At 39.4% G+C, this 21,613-nt stretch overlaps 1 protein-coding gene across 8 annotated transcripts in view; it reads left to right on the forward strand.

The window, feature by feature from the left end:
• MSL3 (MSL complex subunit 3) overlaps window positions 1–21,613 on the forward strand; it is a 201,474-nt gene that overhangs the window by 15,051 nt on the left and 164,810 nt on the right. For 4 of the 8 annotated variants that reach the window (XM_082375666.1, XM_082375667.1, XM_082375665.1 and 1 more), the window contains one exon: window positions 198–2,660. In XM_082375666.1, the coding sequence (XP_082231792.1) occupies window positions 198–297 (100 nt within the window). In that variant the 3' untranslated portion in view covers window positions 298–2,660. Of the gene's footprint in view, window positions 1–197; window positions 8,571–21,613 lie in introns of those variants that run through there. The other 4 variants (XR_014239258.1, XR_014239259.1, XR_014239260.1 and 1 more) reach the window with 2 other exon arrangements.

Below are 21,613 nucleotides of genomic sequence, written 5' to 3' on the forward strand. Positions count from 1 at the left end.
AATGGTCATTAACGTCGAAGCCGGATATGTGCAATGAAAGTAATCAGTATATAGACATCAAGATTATATTCATTATTTTTTTTCTATCTCATACAGAAAAGAGTGAAATGTTAGAGTGGTTGGAAGTTAAAATTTTGCTTCTTGGTATTTGGCCTTTGTTGTGGTGACCATAGGGGCTATTTGTTTTCTTTTTCCAGGTTTTTAGCAGAATACCATGATGACTTTTTCCCAGAGTCTGCCTATGTTGCTGCCTGTGAGGCGCACTACAGCACGAAGAACCCCAGGGCGATTTATTAAGGTTTTGATGGTTCTGGAAGAACAGCTTCTCTATCTAGCTTTGCACTCTCGGTTCCCAATAAGGAACTAGGGAGTTGGTGGGCCTTCCTTACAGGCAGAGCGAATGCGACACCTACCTTGGGGGTGTGTGGCAGAGGCGGGCCCATTTGTTTGAGTTGCTTACCTACCGTAGTTATTTCTGTGAAGGATTACTTCCTAGGTACCTGAACGGCCTCCAACATGTGACCCTTGCCACGGTACATGTCGTCTGTGACGGCGGGAAAAGAGCAGCTGTGTTCACAGTGAAATGTTCACAAAAGTGTGCGTAGGTTGGGCTGTTTCAGTAGATGGAGTTACTTGTTAGCAATAACCACATTTTTTAGTTATTTGTTAGCATTAAACAAAATTGTTTTGCAAACCGTTTTCATTCTTGTGATGAGGCTGAGCAACAAGACATTAGTTTTGCTTGGAAACCGAAAAGTAGTCCCAGAATATTTTAGAGAGAGTTGATATTGATGGCAAAAGAAAATTTGCAGCTATACATTTGCTTGTTGCAGTTCCTTTCCTATAAAACCTTATTTTTGGTGATTTAAATAAAGCATTGCCTGAATGTTTGAGATTTTATAGCTACACTTGGTTGTGTAATGTTATAGTTCCCTTTCTGTAAGATGTTATTTTGGGTGATCTCAGATAAATCATTGCCCGTCTTGTTGGAAAGAACCAAGAGAGAATTTTCACTCTGGTCTTGTCCTCTTTCTTCATTGTAGAAAAACAGTAAGGTAACTTTGATTCATAACTTTTTTGTGTTTTATTTTGTTTTCCCTTTGTGACTTTTTTATTAAGGACTTTTGTTTTCCTTTCCTTCTTTGATTTTGCCCGACTAGAAGGTGGTTACTGGAAGTTGGGGCAGCACCTCGCTGTCTTATTGCCCCACTCTGGGCTGGTTTGGGGCCAACATATTTACCCTCTTCCATCATTACCAGCTGATGGTCTCTGAAGTCATCCTTCTAATCCTCATCTTAGTCTCTCACATGCCTGCCCTTTTCCCCAGGATATTTTAGAAAGTTCCAGCTCTGTTTGAGGGATGCCAGTACCATACAAGCCTTGAACATAGCATCTGCATTTTCTCGTAGCTCAGTTTAGTTGACCTTAATTTCCAAAGATCACTGGACATGAACGACAAGAGCCACAGGGAGTTTCAAAAGCTCTCTAAATGGTTCCATCAAAGAGATTTCTGTATACGCTGACCCGTGAGAATCAGAACCTCGAAGTCGAGTAATGTCATCTTAGTGCACATAGTTGCTAAGTAAAAGTCAGGTTTTGGCTTCTAACCTGGAGTAGCATTTGGGTTCATGCTAGGTTTCATCTCCATTTGGTTTATGCAATGCTTGTTTAAATCTGGTACACCTGCAGTATGCTCTGAATTGTTGAAAAAGTTAAATCAGTAATTATTCATGGCCTGGAAAAGAAAAAATTTTTCTGTTATAAGAATCTACTTGTTAAATGTCCCCAATGAAATGAACACAGACTGTCTCTTGGAACATTTATATAGTTATATACCTTGAGTTTACAATTAATGCATTTTCTAATAACGAACAATTATTTTCTTCCCCTAAAGGCATTTTTTTTTTTTTTTGTGGCCGTGCGCATGCAGGATATTAGTTCCCCGACCAGGGATCAAACGTGTGCCCCCTGTAGTGGAAGTGTGGAGTCCTAACCACTGGACTGCCAGGTTCTTAATCACAACTTCCCTTAAGCTGATTTGTACCTTAGGTTGATTTAAATAACTGTTCAAAGTATTATCCCTTTATTGTATATTGCTAATAATTTTTCAATTAATTCATCAGTTAAAAAAATGATTTAAATGGCTAGACTGGACTTCCCTGGTGGTGCAGTGGTTAAGAATCCGCCTGCCAATGCAGGGGACACGGGTTCAAGCCCTGTTCCGGGAAGATCCCACATGCCGCGGAGCAACTAGGCCCACGCACCACAGCTACTGAGCCCGCGTGCCACAACTACTGAAGCCCACTTGCCTAGAGCCCGTGCTCCGCAACAAGAGAAGCCACTGCAATGAGAAGCCCGCGCACCGCAACAAAGAGCAGCCCCCCGCTCGCCGCAACTAGAGAAAGCCCGCGCGCAGCAACAAAGACCCAACGCAGCCAAAAATGAATAAATTTTTAAAAATTAAAATAAATTTTAAAAAATTAAAGTAAATGAATTTAAATGTCTAGACCATCCTTATAAAAATTATACATTATCCTTTTTTTGTCAATTTTTATATTGTTACTTTCCTAAACTGCCAAATCTTGCGGTTAAGTATCACATCATTGGATTAATGTCTTCCTTTTAAGTTGTTTAAAGATGTATTAAAAATATTTCTATAACTTGTGTGTCATATCAGTGTACTAGGACTTTGAAAAAAACACGTGAGAAGGAAAAAAACATTTCCGAACAGAAGTAGATTGTAAAGCATTTCATAGTACAGTGTATACAAAAAAAGAAAAATTTACCATTTTACAAAAGTTGACGTCTGTCATTAGATTATTTTATCAACTCTATAAATATTTGAGCAAGTGCAATTACCCTGTTTTGCCATTATTTTCTTAATAACTCGGTGGCCCCTGCCCTTTAACATTTAGCCAAAGGTAAGTTTATCTGAATGTTTATTGACAACCACCTAACTGTCTTATCAAAAACTGCTAGGTATTGAAAGATGAGGATGAGTAAGTCATTGGTGGGGGAATATAGTTAAGAGAATCTATACAGCCATACCACTGTTATTTTTACTAATCAAGTTAAGTTAGGAAGTGTGTTACTTTAACCAGTTCTTAATTTTAAAAAGTATAATGTAACCATAAATGGCAACATTTCCCCAAATTAAGCTCGTCCAAGAAAGAATGGGTAACTCTACTCTTTTAACTGGTGTGTGGATATCAGTTTAGGTGGGTTTGATTACTAAGTTTTCACTAGTTATAAAGTCTGGCAAGATGGTGTTAAGGGACTTGGTATCCATTGGGAAAAGAAGTTTCAACAGATTAAAATTAAAAGCAGTAACTTGGGGAAATCGTGTTTATACCCCAATGAGATAAGACTCCCCAATACACCAGTTAAATCTTTTTTTTTTTCTTTTTTAGGAATTGGAGAGACACTTTTTCTCTAGCTTCTGCTTGTCTTATGCTTGAGCCAGATTCTTCCAGATGTTCATTTGGAACAAACCCTTAGATAGTGCATTTTTAAGCTGATTGAATTATGTTGGTTTTACCGAGTTTCAGTAAAAACAGGATGCTATTCTCTGTGTCTCTTTCTTGGAATACATCTTATAAACTCAAAAGTGAATTTGTAAATGGCCATTTCTTTGCTTCAACTTTCCCTCTGATTGGTGTAAATAGCGGGACCAGTAAGCAGAATATAAGTCCCCAGTGAATGTTTTCAAGGCCTGGGATGATGTGCTTACCCAGCTCCACTCCCTCTGTACATTGACTGGTGCATCAAATAGGAGGCCGGCCCAGATCATCTTGCTGAGATTATACATGTTGCCAATGTACCTCTGGCGTTGAAAGCATACATAATACATCTGTCCTCAGACAGCAAGGAATACAGTTACTATAAATGAGTGAATAAGCAAGAGTTCATGTGTTATTGAACAGTCGGGTTGTGGACTCAAGGGGTTGGTGGGGATTTCTGAGGACAAAAGGAAAAGCAATGAAGGATCTGCTTCAGAAAAAGAGGATTAGGGCATGTTTGCTGGGTGACTTGCGGTGTAAGCCTTCCCTTCATCTCCGTAGGAGACCGCGGCCAAAATATCAACCATTCACTCATGCTTGAGGAGATGGATTTGTGCTTTTGACCTTCTGTGGAGATGGATTGCCAGGCTGAGACTTGCCTCCAGTCAGGTGGGGAGAGAGCAAGGATACCCCAAGAGTTGGTAACGTCAGGTTCCTGTGTTCTTTCACTCACCAAAAGGGGTCCAGGAGGAGACAGACACAAATGGCCACATATTGTATGATTCCATTTATGTGAAGTGTCCAGAAGAGGCAAACTATAGGAACAGAGAGTAGATCAGTGGTGTCAGAGGATGGGGAGAGGAGGGAATTGGAACTGACTGCTAATAGGTCTGAGGTCTCTTCAGGGTGATGGAAATTTCTGGAATTAGTCATGATCGTTCTCCCACTCTATGAATTTACTAAAAAACACTGAATTTTATACTCTTAAAAGGTGAATGTTATGGCATGTGAATTATATCTCAGTTAAAACAGGGAGATCTAGGGATTGGCTATGCCTAAAACTCAAGAAAAATACACCACGGAAATCCATTTTTGAGAGCTGAAAGGCTGTTTGATCTAATACTCCGGCATGCTTTCTTTCATGCTTCATTGTCCAAGGCAGGCAAGGCTCCTTTTCTCACTCCACTGACTTCACACTTCACCTGAAGGTCAGAAGATCCAGGGCTGTGCCTTCATACAATGTCCTTCTTAGGCAAATAGGGAGTTGGCAGATTTCAAACTTCTTTGACTCCCAAATTCTTCTGCATGCCAGGGCATGAGGAATAACTACATACTGATATTCTGATATAAGCCAAAAAAGGTTAACAAACAGAGAGGTTAGTGACAGCAAAAGTAATGTGAATTAAGAATAATGCAAACCATAGCCAGTTCATCTTTACAAGTCTTCCTGTTTTGGAGTTTCTTTGCAACATCAATCTTCATCCTTCCAGAAGGTCATAAAAAAATCATAGGAGGTAAAGTGCTCAACTGTGTTTTTCTATTGATTTGTACTTTTCTCATTCAGATTTACAACTTTCAGTGGAATGATCTAATAAGTCATTTTGGAGATCTGCTTTGGCACAAGGTAAATTACACCAGCCTGCAGGTTCTATTTACTGTTCAATCTTCACTATTGTAAAGGTGACTTTTGAGACAATTTCAGGTCATCAGTCTCTATTAGTTGCCCATTATTATCCAGAAAATAATTCTGGGTGAGATGATTTGTGAGCTGTATAGAAACACACCTATTAGAGTCAGAGGATGAAGGCTGTTTAAATGTGTTTGGGTAGTACATAAAACGAAGTCTGAAAACCAAAACGCCCTATTAGAGGGAAAACCTAGTAAGATTTTCTTTTGATATATGATAATCCATCTTATCTTTTATATTCTTCAGCACGTAAAACTTAACCAGTCATAGCATTAAAACCCTTTTTTAATTTGGTGGTCCATAAGAAGCCATGGTGTGGTAGATAGATTGAAAAATGTTTCTAAATCTTTACACACACACCATCTCCCTGTCCCTAACCCCTGAAATGTAAATTTGCAGTTTCTCTTATCAAGAGGTAGGATCTAACTTATATAATATTGTAACTCAACTCTACTTCAATTTTAAAAAAGATTTTCCTTTCCCCTTGAACTTGGTCTGCGGTGTGTGTATAAGACTGACTTTCAGTAGATCTCAGCAAGAGAGCTGCTTTGCTACATACAAAACCCCAACTAGTTTGGCTTTAGGACTTGCTTTGGCCAAGAAAATGTGCCAGGATTGATTCACTTCCCTTCTCTTCCTTAGAACCTTGCTGAGATGTGGACAAGCCTGGGCTAACCTGCTAGATGATAAGAGACATGTTGCCTAGTTATTCTCATCACCCAGCCAACAGCCAGCCAACTGCCCAACATGTCAGTGAAACCATTTTAGACTGATGAACCCCCAGCCTACCTACCAGCCCACCACAGATGCATAAACAAGCCAGCCAAAATCTGCCAAGCCTATCCTAGGTTAGCAGAATCATCCAGTTGATCCATATATTATTTATTGAAAATAAATGCTAATTGTTTTAAGCCACTGTTTTGGGGTGGTTTGTTATGCAGCAATAGCTAACGTCACAATGTGCCTTTGTGGTGTATATGTTTTGCACACTGTCTATGGAACAGCTCAAACTTCATTGCCTTGAGTGAAATTGCTGAAACTCTGGCATGTTCAGAAGCCATCAGCTAACCAAGGGAACGTGTACCAGCTCTTGCTCCTACTCAGGTACCAAGGGAGAGAACGGATAGAGGCAGCAGCACATCTTTGGGATCTTGTAGCTAGCATGACCTGGGTTTTATTTTGTAAGAAATAAAAGTTTGCAGAAAACCAGAAAGGAGAATATAAAATATGTTTTTGCCATAAAATTAATAACTGTTTTTATTTTGTAAGATTTGTTTCCAGACACTGTTTGAAAAAGAAATAAAACATCTTGGATTTGGCTAAAATTCTTTTTACCATTACGTGGATCTCAATCCTTTGCCCTTCTCCCAGAGGCAGTACTATCCTGAGTTTGGTGTAGTGTGGACAAATATTGTGCACATGAAACTTCTTGCTCTTATACTCTTCATCATATTTTAACATATATAGATGCATATTTACATATACTTACATATACATATATACATACATGTATAAATATACATATGTACATACATGTATAAATATACATGTGTACATATACAAAACTACATGAGTTTGTGTTTTCACATAGGCACACATTTAGTTCTAACTGCTGTATAAAAGTCTATCACATGGATATACTACCCTGTATTAATTCCTTTACCATTGTTGGACATACAGATTGTTTCCAAGTCCCCCTTTTACTAACAGTGCTGCAAAGAACTAGTACTTGTACATAGTTCCTTGTATTCAAATGCCAGTCTTTCTCTAGGTCATACACCCAGAATTGTTGGATGGTCAGACATGTGGGGTTTTTTTTCCCACATTTTCTAGAGTCTAAAGTTACCCATTAGAAATGGCTTTACAAGAGTTCCCGGGTGTTAAGTTTCAGGGCAGTTGTCTTGCAAGACATTTATAATACAAGGAGCTAAAAGAAAAGAAAAACTGGATGAAAACTTGAAATCTCTTTGTAACGTTCTCCACATTACCTCAACTCACATCGACCCTTCCCCAACAAGAGTGTTTTTAGGCGGTATTGGGGATTGTTCTTTGATGGGCTCATAGAAATTAGAAATAAAAACTTAACTTCACAGTGGTAAAAAAGCAGGGTAGGAGGTGATGGTCTGCTACTTTGCTGACTAATTGGTTTCCAGGGCAACTATAAATGACATTATGGAAAGGAGTTGAATGGTCACCCAAGGAATATTTCATATATTGTGTTGAATGGGGCAAATGCACCCCATTAGATAATTTCTGAGGGGTCACGGGTTCATTAGTCCACAAGGCAAACCAGTTCCTTTGGTTTTCTCAACTGAGAGCTCAAATGTAAAAACCTGCATTTTACCATGCCAAGACATGATATGGTAAACATACTATGGTACAATCAAGGTTAGGTCAAACAACATTCTCTCTGTAAACAGGAGAAAACCACTCTTGTTGCTTAAGGAGTAAGTAGCTAAATGTTCTTAGATTTTACACATCCTATGTCAAAAGTGAATGAGCCTATCTTCCCCATAAATGTTCTTCTCAACAAATTGCATGTACCCTTTGTCCTTTGGGTTTAGTCTAGACTGGTAGATCATGATAGGATGATGTCAACATAACTGTATTGCTTTCAATGTGTAACCATATCTGAGAGCCACCTGAGGTTTTTTGAGTTATGTCAGGTTACATTATAGATGCTCCGTAATGCAGCTGCTCTTAGTATAAAATTGCTGATTTGTAGAAGTAATACTCTATCATGCTTTTCGTACAGAAAAACAAGGAGAAATAAAACTATTGGAAAACTACATCTTTGTCTTCAAAACTTCCAAGCCAGACCGATCACAAAATCATGATTAAAATAATATCAATGAAGTAAACTCCTGCTTGCTCCCAGAAGTCACTCTAAAGGGAACACCTGATGCTGGGTTTTTTGTTCTGTCCTCGCTGTTTGGAATCAAGGCTTTGGTTTTGGAAATATCCAGCATATTTTGTACCCTTAAGGGAAATGTTATAAAGAGGTTTCAGGTGTTGCCAGTTTTTCAGTGATTATCTGGCAGTTCCAAATCCACCGGTCTCTGCTCTGCTGTGTTTTGCGGGAAAATGGGGCTCTGCAAACCACCTTTTTTCCTGTGCTGGCTTGCTTCCCGTTTCTGCCGGTAGAGGGCACTGGAGAGGGAAGACGGAGGAAGGGAGGCGGGGTTTCATCCTGACGGGCTCGCTTTCCCTGTCCCGGAAGCGAGGAGGGCACCTCGCCCTGGCGGTCGCAGCTGGTTGCAGCTTGCACCTTCTTTCAGCACTTCCAGAAGCAGCCTACTGGAAGGTGCCCCCTTCCTCAGGAGCCCCTTCTCTAAACCCCTGGTCCCAGCGGCAGCCGGGTAGCAGCGCTCTCTCCTCCACAGGTATCAACACGTTTTACACATTTGGAAAGTTCTTGATACATTTGCCAAATCGCTTTCCAGACGAATTATTGTGATTTACACTCTCACTGGTTATGTGTGAAAATGCTTCTAGAAGGCCCACTCCCATGCATTGGTTGTTCTTAATTAACTCATCATTGTCTTTTATCCGCAAAGCCTTAAATATGTATTATCTGGTGCTTTATAGATAAAGTTTGCCAAACCTGATCCAGGTTTTCAAATATATTACAATTGTGCCTGCCTATTTTTTATATTTTCAGAGTTATTTTTCAGTAGCTGTTGTTAGGCCCATTTTAAACCTCATTATTGAGGCATTTTCCTCCTGTTTAATTGATTTTATTTGTCAAAGTGACCCCTTTTATGGTTTCTTTCCCCAAGAAATTTGCAGTTGGATTTATCAATAAGGCTATGTTTTTGTTTTCTAATATATTTCTTTTTATGCTTTAATTATTTTCTTCATTCTGCTTAGACTTAAAAAATCATTTTCTGAAAATGTTAAGGTATTATTTTTATTATTATTAAACCAACCAACCCCCATTTCTTTTAAAAAATCACCATACGAACATTTTCAGCCTCCCCAAAGCTTTCCAAGTTAAAACTAAAAGGCACAGACACATCGAAGCACAATTAAAAAGAAGGGGGAAAAATCATCCATCCTCCCACCACCATAGCAGGTGCCTTAATCATTTTGGAGTTTTTTCTTGTCTCCTCTTTGAGGCACGTGTGTTTCAAAGGTTAGCTGAAGTCCTTCTGTTCTCTGATATTTAAATTAAATTTGCCTAAGTGCCCTTTTCCACACTCTCTGGGAAATCTCATCCCCTGGTCCACGTTTCTGTGACTCCAACGGGACTTTTCTCACGTCTGTATCAGTTTCTTCTCCATAGCCTTCCTCTCCTCAACCATTTTCTCTCTCTCTTTTTTTTAAAATTAATTTAGTTTTGGCTGCATTGAGTCTTCGCTGCTGCGCCCCAGCTTTCTCTAGTTGTGGCAAGCGGGGACTACTCTTTGTTGCGGTGCGCAGGCTTCTCATTGCGGTGGCTTCTCTTGTTGCGGAGCACGGGCTCTAGGCACACGGGCTTCAGTAGTTGTGGCATGGGGGCTCAGTAGTTGTGGCTCGCGGGCTCTAGAGTGCAGGCTCAGTAGTTGTGGCACACAGGCTTAGTTGCTCCGCGACATGTGGGATCTTCCCAGACCAGGGCTGGAACCCGTGTCCCCTGCATTGGCAGGCGGATTCTTAACCACTGTACCACAAGGGAAGTCCCTCTCTCTTTTTTTTTTTTCTGGGAGGAGTTATCAACTTTGATCCTTTTATCGCTAGTCAATTACAAGTTGCTTCTCATCAGCAGACTTAAATTCAACAACTATGGTTTTTGGTTTCCATGAAGTCTTTGTTTCTCCTGACCTGTTTTCTGTTTAATAAGACAAGTATTGATAGAATGGGGAAAAAATGCTTTCTTCAAAGATGGGATTCTGAAACCCCTGACACTGAGACGGTGGATTTAAAAAAAAAAAAATCTTTCCAGAGGTTAGAGTATGATTATATTTTGTGTCTTGTTGCTGTTGCCAGATGATTTCACTCTTTCTTAGATGATTCTCCATGTCTTACTTGTAGTTTAGGAGAGGCATTTTTCATCCAACCTGCTCACACTGCCATCTGAACAGAATGATGTTTTTTGCTTTGAAGCTATAAAAAAAGATGATGGAGTTGGCTTGTTTTAAAATTCTTTTAAAGTATCTTAAAGTTTTGAAATACTAAATGGGACATCAGAACCTTAAGTTGAGTGCATTTATTGCTGCGTAATGACAAAGCTTGGTGGTTTAAAACGACAGTGTTTCTTCTCACTGCCCTGTCGGTTACCTAGACTGTCACGTAGTTCCCCGCAGTGTTGGCTGTGGCCACTCCTGCGACTGTATTGAGCTGAGAGCTCAGCTGGGGCTGAAACATCCCGGACGGCTTCACTCAAGACTGGCCCCGCACCTGGGGTGCCTGCTATGTCTGGGGACTGGTGGGGACTCTCCAGCAGGGGAGACAGACTTTCACATGGTGACTCATGGTGCCAAAAGCAAAGCAGAAGCCACCAGGCATCTTCCACCATATTCTGCTGTCAAAGCAAGTCACAGGGCCGCTCCAGATTCAGAGGGAGAGAAAATAAACTCCATGCCTTGACGGAGAGAGCAGAATGCACCACAGCCAGGGGAGGACTCCTTGGCAGCCATATTTGCAGACAATCTATCAAAACTTAATGTAGGGCCTTCCCTGGTGGCGCAGTGGTTAAGAATCTGCCTGCCAATGCAGGGGACACGGGTTTGATCCCTGGTCCAGGAAGTTCCCACATGCCGCGGAGCAACTAAGCCCGTGCACCACAACTACTGAGCCTGCGCTCTAGAGCCCGTGAGCCATAACTACTGAAGCCCATGCGCCTAGAGCCCGTGCTCCGCAACAAGAGAAGCCACCGCAATGAGAAGCCTGCGCACCGCAACGAAGAGTAGCCCCCGCTCGCCGCAACTAGAGAAAAACCCGCGCACAGCAACGAAGACCCAACACAGCCAAAAATAAATAAATAAATAAATAAGGAAAAAAAAAAAACCTTAATGTAAATCCCATGAATTACATTCAGGAAAATAATCCCCTAGATGCTGAAATTTTACATATCTGGTATTCATTGTGCCATGGGACAGTGTGGATAAATAATTAAATGTCTAGTGCATCGGTCAGTAAAGGGCCAGGTAGTAAATAATTTAGACTTTCTGGGCCACACAGTTTCCACTGCAACCACTCAACCTCTGCCATTAGAGTGCGAAAGCACCACAGAAAATATAGACATGAATAGATAGGGCTGGGTTCCAGTAGAACTGTTTTTACTAAAAGCAGGTGGTGGTCAGGATTTGTCCTGCAGGCTGTGTTTTGCCGCCCCTGGTCTAGAGAAATCCTGTAGTGCTTTTCCTGCTTTCTAAAGGGATTTTTAATTACCAAGGAAGGAGGTTTCAGATTCTAATAATACCCACATAAACTGTCTGAAACTAACTAAAGTTAATATAATAATGAACAAGTAGTGAGCTTGTACTTGTTATTTTTGTTCCATTAGCATCACCCCATGCTAATAGCGTCAAGCACCATTTGTAGAATCTGTTTATGACTTGAGAGTGATGCATGGTGGTAATCCTTTTTCCTTACTTGATTACCATTGCCTTTTAGATTCTATAAAATCACTTAATGTCCTCAGAGAAAGGATATTTGATCATGTGAAATCCTATTTGGTAAGCAGAAGGCAAACAGTGGGATAGTTGCTATTTTCAAAATACATTTACTAGCTTTATGTTGCCGTGACTCCAAATATTTGAGTTCTTGGGCTCTTAATAATGAAGCTAAAGGAAAGTCATGATTTCAAAACCCTCTTGACCACTTTTTTGTAGTAAATGATTTTTTTTTGACCTCTGCACTTTTCTGTAAACTCTCAACATCTCATATTTCATTCATGGTACATTAGTACTGATAAATGGAATATTGCCTGCCATATCAGCAAACAAAGGATGCCACAGTCATCAGTGATTGCAGCCAGGTGAGCGGGTGAGCCCTGAGGGAACTCAGGAAGGGAAGAATACCTGCCATCTAGCAGCCATCAGACTGCAGCCACTCCCCGCGGTGAGCCCTGAGGGAACTCAGGATGTGAAAACACAGGATACTGGCCCCAGATAGCTGAGGTACATATCAAAGGAAGGATTTCAGTGAGCCCAGACTCTTGCATCTTCCCATACATAGAAAAGCGCTAAATTCCTTAACTTGAGATATCTGGTTTTCTTTAATTAACAATAATCTTCTGATGTTCAGAACTACCTGCCCTTTGTTACAAAACTTCTATATAACCTGCCTCCCCCCTCACCTCCTCGGAGCAGTTTCTCAGAGCTATCTGAAACGCTGTCTCCTGGGATGCAGTCCTCATTTTGCCCCAAATAAAACTTAACTCACAACTCTCACCTTGTGCACTTTTTTAAAGTCAGCAGTGCTTTATGAGGTCGTAGTTGGGTTTTTTTTCACATCCACACATGCCCATATGTGGGTGGAAATTGTGGAGAGTTTTTCATTAGTATGCACACCATTTTTTTGTTTGCTTGTTTTGTTTGTTTTGCACACCATTTAAAAGTACAAGATATCCCAGGGAAATTAATTTCCATCCTCAGCACCAAAGATACTTCTTTTCATCTAAATATTTTTTTGTGTGAGCATTATATAATTCAGATATGCCATTCCTCTCACTGCTACAATATGACTTACATTAAATCCAAAGAGAGTATTTCCTTTTGAAATTAAAATAGGGACACTAAACAATATGTGATCTATGAAAAAGTAAATATTTTAAATGTTTTTCAAACTTATAGTCGTAGTATTGACCTTTACAACTCTCAGATATTACTCTGCTGTTTCATTCCTACTTACATAGTTTATTTTCTACCTGCAAGTGAGACGCCAGGACAGAAAAGCTCGTGCTGCCCTCTGGGCTTCGTTTTCTCAGTCTGTAAGAGCTCAGGTGGAAACGCTGCTTTTTGTTGTGCTGTCCTCATGTTTTCCAGCTCGCCACCTGGGTCAGGCTGTCACACCCCCAGCCCCAGAGGTGTGTGCCTATTGTATGCACGGAGGGGCTTGAGAAAACCCTCACCTCCCTGGAGAGTGGCTTTGACTAAGTGTCTGTTTTGTAAGTGTGAAGAGATTCCTTTAGCTTCTCCCGTGGATCCCTTGTCTGTATTGCTCCTGTTTGATTAAAATAGCATTGGGCATTCGGTGGCTTCATGCAGACAACACATTTTAGGTTGAAAATTTCAACATCACTAGAATAGCAGTTGTTGCCTGAGCTCCTCCTCCTCCTGCCACAGAAAGTTCCTTCTCAGCTCCTGCACCCACCATGAATCTCTCCAGGAACTGTCTCAGAAATGAAATAAAAATAAATAGAATCCGGGCTTCCCTGGTGGCGCAGTGGTTAAGAATCCGCCTGCCAATGCAGGGGATACGGGTTCGAGCCCTGGTCCGGGAAGATCCCACATGCCGCGGAGTAACTAAGCCCGTGCGCCACAACTACTGAACCTGCGCTCTAGAGCCCATGAACCACAACTACTGAGCCTGCGTGCCACAACTACTGAGCCTGCGCTCTAGAGCCCGTGCTCCACAACAAGAGAAGCCACTGCAATGAGAAGCCCGCGCACCGCAACAAAGGGTAGCCCCCCGCTCACTGCAACTAGAGAAAGCCCGCACGCAGCAACGAAGACCCAACGCAGCCAAAAATAAATAAAATAAATGGAATCCATTCCTCACACCTTTGTTTGGAAGTGGATTTTGCCTTCTTCTCTGGCCCTTTCAGATTGATGCTTCCTTTGTACTACCTTTTCATTTCATGATTTTTTTTCCTTCAACTCCAGAGCACTCAGCCTGAAGGCTGGCTCCACCCCTCCGACTGGATGAGATCAGGCTTCTAGAAACCGGCACAGAGCCTGAGTCTCTGGGAGGGGCTGTTTCTCTTTTCTGCTTCCTTGAGGAAAATCAGTGCATGGCGATGCACAGACCTTATTCTATTTCATCCACCAGCCAGCTGACTGGCACTTTTTTTAGACATATGAAGTTACCGTGCATTGGGTTAGCTTCTCTAAGCTTCCTTTCGAAACCATCTCCTTTGATTCTTGTCCTATTTCCTTTTAAACCATCTGTTGATGTATCTTCTTTAGAGATACTGAAATTGAGACATGAAATATGCTTGTGAGGCTGATGGCTGATGGTGATTGAGGGCTTGAGAGGGGAGTCAAGGATCCACTATGAAACAGAAAAGCCCTTTTCCTATATTTTCTAAAAGGCACAGAATAGTTTGAAAGTGCCAGTAATGACTTTTTTGAAGACTTAGAAATGACAGTTATTTCATTTCGATTTCCTCGATTACTGTGGAAATTGCCACCACATAAGGATGTGGGCCTTGGCAGGTGGAAAATGAACACTTTACTTTTCAGCCTAATTGCCTGCATAGAAACATCTGGATGCATTCCGTGGATACCTCACAGCATGTATTGTTGAGAAATTATTCTTCCAATAGACTGTTCAGTACTACCAAACTGATTATTTTATCTTTAACGTCTCATTGTAAACAGTAATCTTAAGAAGGATATTCTTTTCCCAAGGATAGTATCCTATTTCCCACATTTCCTATATCTAAATGAACCAAATCTAATCTTTTGCAGGAACACACCACAAAATTAGCTTGCTATCAGGATGTGTAAAAAGAGTGATATAATGCAAATTGTTTTCAGTGTTGATGACTGAGTTGTGTATTTCGATCAAGTCAGCCAAAGAGCATCTGAGCATATTTTAGTCACCTTAAAATATGGAGTTATTTTAAAAAAACAAAACAAAACATGCAACAGTAAAAAAAAAAAAAGCGTTATTTAAGGCAGCATTACACAAATAATACCTAGTAATTAGTGGCAGTCACATGCTTTCTGCTGGAGACTTGCTAGAATCGTGGCTTGGCCTCCAGTCAGCTTGAGTAATGTCACATGCTTTCAGGGCCCATGGCTCCTACTGGGCTTCACGATGGCCAGGTTGACAAAGAACCCATGCCTGGGCCCCTCTGACTGTGGCACCATTTTTCATAATTGACTGTTATGTAGCTAATTTGTCAACATGGAGTCTGCACTACATTGCATTAAATTAAGTGGTTTAACTAGGGCATTCATTGCTACATGATTCTGTAATACTCATTTTGCATTGGTATAACAAGGACATTCTTTCCACATGGACTCCAACATATATATATATATATGTATATATGTATATATGTATATATGTGTATGTTTTCATGGTACCTCTTTTTTTTTTTTGGAGTATAGTTGCTTTACAATGTTGTGTTAGTTTCTGCTGTACAGCAAAGTGAATCAGCTATACGTATACATATATCCCCTCTTATTTGGATTTCCTTCCCATTAGGTCATCACAGAGCACTGAGTAGAGTTCCCTGTGCTATACAGCAGGTTCTCATTAGTTATCTATTTTATACATAGTACTGTATATATGTCAATCCCAATCTCCCAATCCGTCCTACCACCACCCCCGCCTTGGTGTCCATACGTTTGTTTTCTACATCTGTGTCTCTTTTTCTGCTTTGCAAATAAGTTCATCTGTACCATTTTTCTAGAGTCCACATATATGCGTTAATATATGATATTTGTTTTCCTCTTTCTGACTTACTTCACTCTGTATGACAGTCTCTATGTATGACAGTCTCTAGGTCCATCCACGTCTCTACAAATGACCCAATTTCGTTCCTTTTTATGTCTGAGTAATATTCCATTATATATATGTACCACATCTTCTTTATCCATTCCTCTGTTGGTAGCTATTTAGGTTGCTTCCATGTCCTGGCTATTGTAAATAGTGCTGCAGTGAACATTGGGGTGCACGTATCTTTTTGAATTATGGTTTTCTCCAGGTGTACATGCCCAGGAGTGGGATTGCTAGGTCATATGGTAGTTCTATTTTTAGTTTTTTAAGGAACCTTCATACTGTTCTCCATAGTGGCTGTATCAATTTACATTCCCACCAAGAGTGCAGGAGGGTTCCCTTTTCTCCACACCCTCTCCAGCATTTACTGTTTGTAGATTTTTTGTTGATGGCTATTCTGACCCGTGTGAGGTGATACCTCATTGTAGTTTTGATTTACATTTCTCTAATAATTAGTGATGTTGAGCATCTTTTCATGTACTTTTTGGCCATCTATATGTCTTCTTTGGAGAAATGCCTATTTCTGCCCATTTTTTGATTGGGTTGTTTGTTTGTTTTTGATATTGAGCTGCAGGAGCTGTTTATATATTTTTGGAGATTAATCCTTTGTCAGTTGCTTCGTTTGCAAATATTTTCTCCCATTCTGAGGGTTGTCTTTTCGTCTTGTGTATGGTTTCCTTTGCTGTGTAAAAGCTTTTAAGTTCAATTAGGTCCCATGTGTTTATTTTTGTTTTTATTTTCATTCACGGTACTTCTTGAACAAAGAAAGAAGAGAAAATTTGTCCAATAATATATATTTTATGTTTTATAACAGAAAAGGATAGTGTAACAATTTTTCAGCTCAAATGAAAATTACAAATTCAGTACTTTTAAAGAATTTGGCTTAGATCTATGAAAGTAATGTATAAAATATGTTCATTTTTAAATGTTTTATTTGAGAAATGTTGAACATATACAAAAGTTGACCCAGTAGAATATTGAGCCCCCAGGTATGATCATCAGCTTCAACCATTATCGATTCATAGCCAGTCTGTTTTATCCATACTTTTACCCACTTCTTGTAATGCTCTCAAACTTTTTTGAAGTAAATTCCAGATATCACATCATGTAAAAATACCTTGACAAATGGAAGCATTTTAAAATATTGGACAAAATAAAGTATAAACAGGTAATAAGTAATAACAGCTATTATGTCAACATAATTCAAGAAATGGAGTGAGGTCTGGCATTTAAATGTCAACCTTATGGCAGAAAACCAGACTTTTCCAAAATAATAAGTTAGGTATAACTTGAGAGCCAGTCAAATTGAAATGTTCTAGTTGGTCAATAAATATTTTGTCTGTACACATATTTGTATATTTGCATATGTATAGAAAAAATTTTTAAATCGCTGAAATTTTAACCCTGGTTGCTCAGAGTAGTGAGACTTTTATTTGCTTTTTTGTATTTCTGTATTTCTTGTTTTACAGATTTCTCAGAATGAGATTTATTGCTTCAGGAATGATTTTGAAAGTATTAAAAATGATTTTGACTACATGCGAGCTATTGTACAAAGTGCCAGATAGAGGCAGAAAGATCATAGTAGATTATGTCTTGTTCTCAATTCATGATTAGTTTGGGTCGGCTAAATCTGTACACACAGAAAGCCAGCATGGCACGCATTTTTGCTTCTTGCTCCCTTCTTTGTTCCCCCTTCCTCACATTTCCTGTGGGGGCCACCCCCCTTCCTCACTCCCAGTCCCCGTGGCTTGTATATGAGGTGGGTGGCTTCCTTTCCAGCTCCAAAGTTGGGCGCAGGACATAGACTGGCCAGTCAGCTCCTCACAGACCCTTGGCCACCGTGGTGATTGGTTGAGGAGGAACATGTGAACAAGGCAAGCCAGTCCAATAAGACCTTGAGTGTATTAGACACGGGGAAGATATAAGTGTGGGCAATTACTCAAAAAGTTAAACGTAGAGTTACCACATGACCCAGCAAATCTACTTCTAAGAATCTACCCAAGAGAATTAAAAACATATGTCCACACAAAAAACTTGTGCACAAATGTTCATAGCAGCATTATTCATAATAGCCCCAAAGTCGAAACAATGCAAATGTCCATCAAAAAGAGATGAACAGATGTGGTCTATCCAGACAATGGAGTATTATTTGGCCATAAAAAGGAACAAAGTGCTGATACATGCTACAACATGATGAACGTTGAAAGCATTATACTATGTGAAAGAAGCCAGTCACAAAAGAACACATAGATTATGTGATTTCATTTATATGAAATATACAGAATAGGTAAACCCATAGAGACAGAAAATAGATTAATAGTTGCCTAGGGTGAGGAGGGGGCCACAGGTAAGAGGGTTGGGCTCTGGCAAGGGAATGCTAATGGGTATGGGATTTCTTTATGGGGGTGATGGAATTGTTCTAGAATTAGATAGTGGTCATAGTTGTATAACTTTGTGAATATACTAAAAATTGCAGAATTGTACAGTTTAAACAGGTGAATTTTATGATATGTGAATCATATCTCAATCTAAATAATGCTATGGAAATAAGAATATCTAATCACACCAAAAGAAAGTAAATAGATCTACTTTGACACTAAAAGCTTGAGTTAGGGCAGGCATATTAATCATTAAGGTAAAATGGTGATGTGTTTTAACAACATCTGTTATAAAATTAAACAAAGCAAAGAAGATAAGAGAATTTGATGTCTTCTACCCAAGTCAAATTTCAGAGTATTCGGCTCAATCCTTTTTACAACAATTTTCAGAAATGCTGCTTGCATTTTGCTGCCTTCTCCACCAGGTATCAAGCATAATAATGACCTTTTCTATTTTGGTCCAGGATAATTACTGCCTTGGTCATATTAGGTACTTCATAAGCATTTGTTACCTGATTGGATAAATAAATGTTCTTACTATAATGTTTTCTTTTTTTAAATTTAATTTTTATTTTATATTGGGGTATAGTTGATTTACAATGTTGAGTTAGTTTCAGGTGTACAGCAAAGTGGTTCAGTTATATGTATACATATATTCATTCTTTTTCAGATTCTTTTCCCATATAAGTTATTACAGAATACTGAGTAGAGTTCCCTGTGCTATACAGTAGGTCCTTGTTGATTATCTATTTTATATACAGTAGTGTGTATATGTTAATCCCAAACTCCTAATTTATCCCTCCCCCCATCTTTCCCCTTTGGTAACCATAAGTTTATAATGTTTTTTTTTAAGAAAACACATATTGGATGTGTAGAATGATCTTTCCCTTTAAAATGAATGATTTCAGGATGTCGTATTTTGTATTTGTCTACTTAAAAGTTTCTCCTTTACTTATATTTATATGCTTAGTCTTCTTTTTCATAATTTATTTGTTCAGATCAGGATTGAGATAATGTTCAAACATTGTGATTGTTGATATGTCCTTTAGTCTCTTTCTGTAGGTTTTCTCCCTCCCTCCCTATCTTTTTTTTTAATCCTCAAAACATTTATTTTTTGAAGATATTAGTTCTTTGTCTTGTAAAATTTCTCACAGTCTGGATTTTGCTAATTGCATTTACATGGTATTGTTTAACATGTTCCTTTGGCCCCTCTAGTTTCTGTACATTAGTAGATGGGACCAGAGGCTTCATCAGATTCAAGTTCAAATTTTTTGAGCAGACTACTTCATAGCTGCTGTTGTTACTTAAGTAGTCTTTCATATCCGGTCTTGTCTCTCTTGTGATGTCAGCAGCCATTGATGATTATAGCATAGATCCATTAATTCATTGGGGTTGAAAAATGGTGTTCATGGTAGGCAGCCTCTAAGACGGCCCCCAGTGCTCCCTGCCTCCTTGTATGCACGCCCTTGTGTGATGTCCCTCTGGACTGTATCACAGTTGGTGGACATGACCCGTAGAATATGAGAGAAGTGATGGTATGTTACTTGCAAGTTGAGGTCATAAAAGGCAGTGTAGCTTCTGCCCCAGCAGTCATGTCAGGAGGACCATGTGGAAATGAACTGATGCCTCCTGACAATAGCCCCATGAGTGAGCTTGGAAGTCAAGTCTTCAGATGGCATCTTGATGGCAGCTCCTGAAAGATCCTGAGCCAGAACCCCTAGCTCAGCCTGAATTCTTGACCCATAGAAACCGTGTTGTTTTCGGCCTCTATGTCCTGGGGTAATTCATTACTCAGCAAAGGTAACTAATTCAGTGTTATTCTAATCCTTTCATTCAGTCTTCATTTATTAGCTGGAATACTTCCATAAAGTGAAACTTTCCTTCAACAACTATTTGATTACTCTGTGATACTGTTGGTATAGGAAATAATAGTTATTCTTTTAACTCAGAAGTATAATCATACCATATATATGACTTTGTACACACACACATATATATAAAGGCACACATATGTATACATATATTCGTAGATAGATAAATTGATTGATTGATAGATAAATTTAAAGAATTTAGAACATTTTCTTATATTTTTACAGGTTGTCCTGAACATCCTGCGATACTGGTTCTGTAATATTCCACTGAGTTTATTTAGCCATTCCACTTTGTTGGAAATTTGACTTGTTTCCAGTGTTACTGCCAATAGCCTATCAATTAGAAATACTCTTGAATAAGGCCCTTTACGACTTTAAGATTATTTTGTTAGGTCAGATTCCTAAAAATATAATTGCCGAATCCCAAGTTATAGCATTTTTAAGACCTGGTACATTTTTCTAAATGACTCGCCAAAAAGAAAATAGAATTTCTACTGGCACCAGCAAAATCTGTGAGGCCATTTCACTGCATTCCTGTCAGGGATCTGTGTTATTTACCCATTCAGTATCCATAAAACAAATGCCTGCCATGTGCCAGGCACTGTTCATAAAACAAAAAAAAACTCAATTTCTTAATTTTGATTCAATAGCACCTCACAAATTTTGTGTGAAATTTTTTATATCTGCTTTGAAAATATCTTTTGACACCTCTTCTTTTTTACCCTTTGAGTCAGGCAGGCATTTATTTGTGTCTGCTCACCACCGTCAGCCTTACCAACTTACATCTCTGACCCTTCTCTCTCCATCCCTTTCCTATTTCGCTACTTTTCTTTCCTGTAGGCTGTGAAGCCAGATAACCACCCTTGTTAGGACAATGAATTAAATGAGGTAACTGATTCATCTACTGCCATGTTCCATTCTCATGAATGGAAGTGTAAATCCTGTTTTAGGCCATATTTTATTTAGCTTGATTTATTATTTCTTGCAAGAATAGCTTTTCCTGAGTGTCCTGGAGGGAAAGCAACCTTGTAAAGATGCAACAAGACATTTTCTAAGAAAGAATCTTTTGTAACAGACTGTTATCCTCTAAGCTAAAGAGACACAGACTAGTTTCTCTTTCAGCAACATTTAGGGTGAGAAAATGAGAGGAAAGTTTAGATTTCCTTGAATATCAGTATCTCATAGATTACACCATTAAAGGAACCAGTGGTTAATTCCAGACCACATCACCAAGTAACTTTGTTTCTTTCGAGGGGCTGCCATGTGCCTGATTTAATGTTCATTTTAGATAGTAGCTCTCCCCTCCTCCATTCTAAGGGTAAGGTAGAAAATTGACAAGTCAGAAAAGTAGAAAGAAGAAAATGTCCATTGCCTATGGCCCCACCACTCAGACAAGATCAGCACCAATATTTCAGCCTACATCTGTCATGTGGGTGGTTCCTTTGGCTGCCAACGGGTCATTCGTCAGGATTTGGGATTAACTGGATGTCACATAGTATGGGATATGGAGTACGTCCTATA

This window comes from Balaenoptera borealis (assembly GCF_965194805.1).
Source record: "Balaenoptera borealis genome assembly, chromosome: X".
NCBI lineage: Eukaryota > Metazoa > Chordata > Mammalia > Artiodactyla > Balaenopteridae > Balaenoptera > Balaenoptera borealis.